Source organism: Leptodactylus fuscus, chromosome 1 (genome assembly GCF_031893055.1).
Source record: "Leptodactylus fuscus isolate aLepFus1 chromosome 1, aLepFus1.hap2, whole genome shotgun sequence".
Classification (NCBI taxonomy): domain Eukaryota; kingdom Metazoa; phylum Chordata; class Amphibia; order Anura; family Leptodactylidae; genus Leptodactylus; species Leptodactylus fuscus.
This window is the reverse complement of record NC_134265.1, coordinates 285,609,537-285,614,444: the sequence shown is the minus strand read 5'-3', so window position 1 is coordinate 285,614,444 and position 4,908 is coordinate 285,609,537. Positions and strand designations below refer to the sequence as shown.

At 42.8% G+C, this 4,908-nt stretch overlaps 1 protein-coding gene across 1 annotated transcript; it reads right to left on the bottom strand.

Moving 5' to 3' along the window:
* Positions 1-2,211: 2,211 nt before the first annotated feature.
* TLR2 (toll like receptor 2) lies at positions 2,212-4,587 on the bottom strand. Its single transcript, XM_075287755.1, has one exon. It carries the CDS (start codon positions 4,570-4,572, stop codon positions 2,215-2,217), a length of 2,358 nt encoding a protein of 785 aa, XP_075143856.1. The 5' UTR covers positions 4,573-4,587; the 3' UTR covers positions 2,212-2,214.
* Between the last annotated feature and the right edge of the window lie 321 nt (positions 4,588-4,908).

The following is a 4,908-nucleotide window of genomic DNA, read 5'->3' as shown; positions in this document are numbered from 1 at the left end:
CAGTCTGATCACGCTGTTTCCATTAAAGAAGTCCCACTTATGCTTTATGGTTATTGCTCTTAATTCATGGAAGAAAGCAAAGTTCTAAGTTTTACCCTCATTCTCTCATCTACATCTTCCCTTATCTGAGCTTGATGGACATTTGTCTTCTTTCTTCCATACTCTCTAACTATGTGCATGTGGTATCTAAAAACTTCATGTTATTTTTTTATGGAATTCTCCAATATTCTCTCTGAATATTTCCTGCTTCAGTATGTACAATTCTTGTAAGTAAGCCAACAAATTTAGGAAATCCGTCTTCTGGAACAGACTATAACACATTCCATTAAGAAACTGTCATTATACAAAGAGCTGCATAGAAAACACATTTCTGTCTCTGCCCCATAGTCACGTACAAGGATCATATCCTTTATCAATATAATACAGTAAGTACAGCTTAAACTTTTGGTATGCATTTCGAGAAGTAAGTCTTCCTGACATTAAGTCATTGATAGAGATGAGCGAACACTAAAATGTTCGAGGTTCGAAATTCGATTCGAACAACCGCTCACTGTTCGAGTGTTCGAATGGGTTTCGAACCCCATTATAGTCTATGGGGAACATAAACTCGTTAAGGGGGAAACCCTGGAATGACACTGGGACAGCAGGGGAAGCATGTCTGGGGGCATAAAAGTCACTTTATTTCATGGAAATCCCTGTCAGTTTGCGATTTTCGCAAGCTAACTTTTCCCCATAGAAATGCATTGGCCAGTGCTGATTGGTCAGAGTACGGAACTCGACCAATCAGCGCTGGCTCTGCTGGAGGAGGCGGAGTCTAAGATCGCTCCACACCAGTCTCCATTCAGGTCCGACCTTAGACTCCGCCTCCTCCGGCAGAGCCAGCGCTGATTGGCCGAAGGCTGGCCAATGCATTCCTATGCGAATGCAGAGACTTAGCAGTGCTGAGTCAGTTTTGCTCAACTACACATCTGATGCACACTCGGCACTGCTACATCAGATGTAGCAATCTGATGTAGCAGAGCCGAGGGTGCACTAGAACCCCTGTGCAAACTCAGTTCACGCTAATAGAATGCATTGGCCAGCGCTGATTGGCCAATGCATTCTATTAGCCCGATGAAGTAGAGCTGAATGTGTGTGCTAAGCACACACATTCAGCACTGCTTCATCACGCCAATACAATGCATTAGCCAGTGCTGATTGGCCAGAGTACGGAATTCGGCCAATCAGCGCTGGCTCTGCTGGAGGAGGCGGAGTCTAAGGTCGGACCTGAATGGAGACTGGTGTGGAGCGATCTTAGACTCCGCCTCCTCCAGCAGAGCCAGCGCTGATTGGCCGAATTCCATACTCTGGCCAATCAGCGCTGGCCAATGCATTCTATTAGCCCGATGAAGTAGAGCTGAATGTGTGTGCTTAGCACACACATTCAGCTCTACTTCATCGGGCTAATAGAATGCATTGGCCAATCAGCGCTGGCCAATGCACTCTATTAGCTTGATGAAGCAGAGTGTGCACAAGGGTTCAAGCGCACCCTCGGCTCTGATGTAGCAGAGCCGAGGGTGCACAAGGGTTCAAGTGCACCCTCGGCTCTCCTACATCAGAGCCGAGGGTGCGCTTGAACCCTTGTGCAGCCTCGGCTCTGCTACATCAGAGCCGAGGGTGCGCTTGAACCCTTGTGCACACTCTGCTTCATCAAGCTAATAGAATGCATTGGCCAGCACTGATTGGCCAGAGTACGGAATTCGGCCAATCAGCGCTGGCCAATGCATCCCTATGGGAAAAAGTTTATCTCACAAAAATCACAATTACACACCCGATAGAACCCCAAAAAGTTATTTTTAATAACATTCCCCCCTAAATAAAGGTTATCCCTAGCTATCCCTGCCTGTACAGCTATCCCTGTCTCATAGTCACAAAGTTCACATTCTCATATGACCCGGATTTGGAATCCACTATTCGTCTAAAATGGAGGTCACCTGATTTCGGCAGCCAATGACTTTTTCCAATTTTTTTCAATGCCCCCGGTGTCGTAGTTCCTGTCCCACCTCCCCTGCGCTGTTATTGGTGCAAAAAAGGCGCCAGGGAAGGTGGGAGGGGAATCGAATTTTGGCGCACTTTACCACGCGGTGTTCGATTCGATTCGAACATGGCGAACACCCTGATATCCGATCGAACATGTGTTCGATAGAACACTGTTCGCTCATCTCTAGTCATTGACTATGCCTCTATGTATTCCTCTGGCTGCATTGCTGCTTTGAGGTTACCCCAGAAAACATGTTGTTCTTCTTCTTCTGACGGCCATTCAATGTAGGTCTTTGTGTTCATGAGTTTCCTCAGTTTGCAGAATCGTTTTGGAATAGTTGATTTCTCTATGGGTTCCAGCAGAACCAAAATAGCAGTGTCATTGTTTTCATCGAAAAGACGAAAGTGTGAGAACTCCAGCTCGTACTTGCACCATTCACTTTGGACAAAATGCTCTGATAAAATAAACAGGGTTTTGCGACTTCTCTCCATGGCGTCAATTATGTTGTCAATTATCCATTTGCCTGGCACAAAATCCCGCTTATGAAAACAAACTCTCAGAGGGGGATTACCATTTTCTAGCTGTGGTACCATCTTATTCTCAACCCACTCAGAGTCCCTTTCACTGTATGAGATGAATGCATCAAAACTGATCTCTTTCTCCGAGACTTTTAAAGGTTTCCTTTTAGCTTTCAACCAGGCCCAGATCATCTTCGCATACCAAACACAATGAAGACAGTGGCAAAGTACCACAATAGTGACTATAAGTAATATTGCTATGATGCAGGACAGCGTCACGACTAATGTGTTATGACACATCAATATAGGGAGTTGTGCATTGTTAATCTGGTCACCTCGCACTGAAGAAGGAGAATCACATATATAGTTTTCTGGCCAACCCAGAAGAATTTTGTTATTGTGCTTAGCGAAATACGCAAACTGACAGGAGCAGAAATAATTGTTGTCAGCGGCATCCAATGTTGTCAGATTCTGAAAGTGGTTCAGATCTGATTGAAAAAAGTCACTGAGTCTGTTTTTCCTGATATCTAGTAAGGCTAGCCTTGGCAGATAAGCTTTTATGGGTAACGTGGACAATCTGTTATCTGATATATAGAGTTCCTTCAGATTTGGCAAATTAGCAGCAAATTCTTCCAGATGATTGGCACTTATATCCAAAACCTCCAAAGTGTCAGGCAGGCAGTCGTCAACCAGTTTTAACTTGCAGTCTGAAATATTTAGGTACGTCAGGTTCCTTGGCCAACTGCAGGAAGAAACTGGGATGTCACCAAACATATTTTGACTTAAATCAATAGCAGTCAGTGATGGGATTTGTGCTAGTGCTTTGGAAACTCTGGATAGTGACGATAAGATATTTCTGCTGACATTTAAGGTTTGTACAGAAGGCCAAGCCCCATAACCTTCCATATAACAAGCTGAACTTTCCAAGAACAAGTCTGTGAGTACGTTTCCACTCAGATCAAGGTAGTCCATCATCTTGAAGGCCCGGGAGAAATTACAAGGCATGAGAAAAACTTTGCTGTCTATGCAGGTGACACTTTTAATAGCACGTACTGCCTCATAGATATAATGGAAGTCGGTAAAGAGAAAATAATTTGGTATTTCCAGGTTCTTAACAATAATTGTTGATATTGATGAGTTCTGATTTTTCAGATAGGGAATCGATTGTCCTGTTCCAAAAAGCTTACTGTCTTCCAAAGCAAGAGTGGTAACGTTTTTGTAGGTATGTATAATTTCTACCAGCCTTCCTAAACTAACATCAGTCAGTGTACAGTCTTTATACATTAATGTCTTCACTGTTGTGTCATTGAGCAGTAAAAATACTTCTGAATCCTCAGGCTTCTGGAAATATATATCCCTAATTTCTAACCAGGTAGCTGAATATAAAAGATCACGTATTATATCTGGCAGTAAAATCAAAGGTGAAGCAACAGTAACATGCCCTATAGGTTTTATAGATTGTATGGTGCCCTTTGTATATTGTTTAAGGCGTGAAATATTTAAGTGGAGTTCATCCAATCTCAGCACACCATCAAAATCTTGTTTATAGAGGTCCACAAAGTCCAGGTTTCCAAATTTTAAAATCCTCAGTGAGTTCAGAGTGGAGAAGAGAGGTGTCCCACCAAGGGACGTGTAGTGATTTCCCAGCAAGTTCAGCTTTCTCAGCTTCTGAAGACCTCCAAACCATGTGGGTGACAAGCTCAGCAACTTGTTATATGACAAATCCAGTTCCTCAAGGTTTTGTAATGACTGAAAAGAGTTATTGCTGATACTATGAATTTCATTTCCATAAAGCCAGACTATTCTGAGATTTTCATATGGCTTCAGCTCATCATCTGATATAGCCTGAATTAAATTGTTCGACAAGTCTAAACCCTTCATTTGTCTCGGCAGCGTGGAAGGAATTGAAGTCAAGCGTTGTGAGGAGCAGTCACAAAAATCCATATTGTTACAGTGACATCCCATGCCATCTATTGAATTTGTTGTACTTAGCAATGAGTAGAGTAAGCAGAAATTCAGTAAGTAGTGCACCATTTTTTTTTTCTGAGGACAAATTAAAAAAAAAAATAATGGTAAAATATATTAAACAACCAAACAATAGAAATAAGAAGCAAAATTCATTAAACAACCCCACCATGTGATTAAAGAGGGCCAGCGAAGATGGGGAACTGTAAGGAACACCCCTCTAGCAGTAGAAGGCTATGTTAGAGTACAGTCATGGGGATGATCCTCACAGCCCAACAATGGTGCTAGACTGTAAGGCCCACCCTTCTGACAGTGGGGAGATATCGATGCCAAAATTAACAGCACCGATATCTCCATCTCTGGGGCACATAACGGTATAGCATTATATAAAACCGCACATTGATG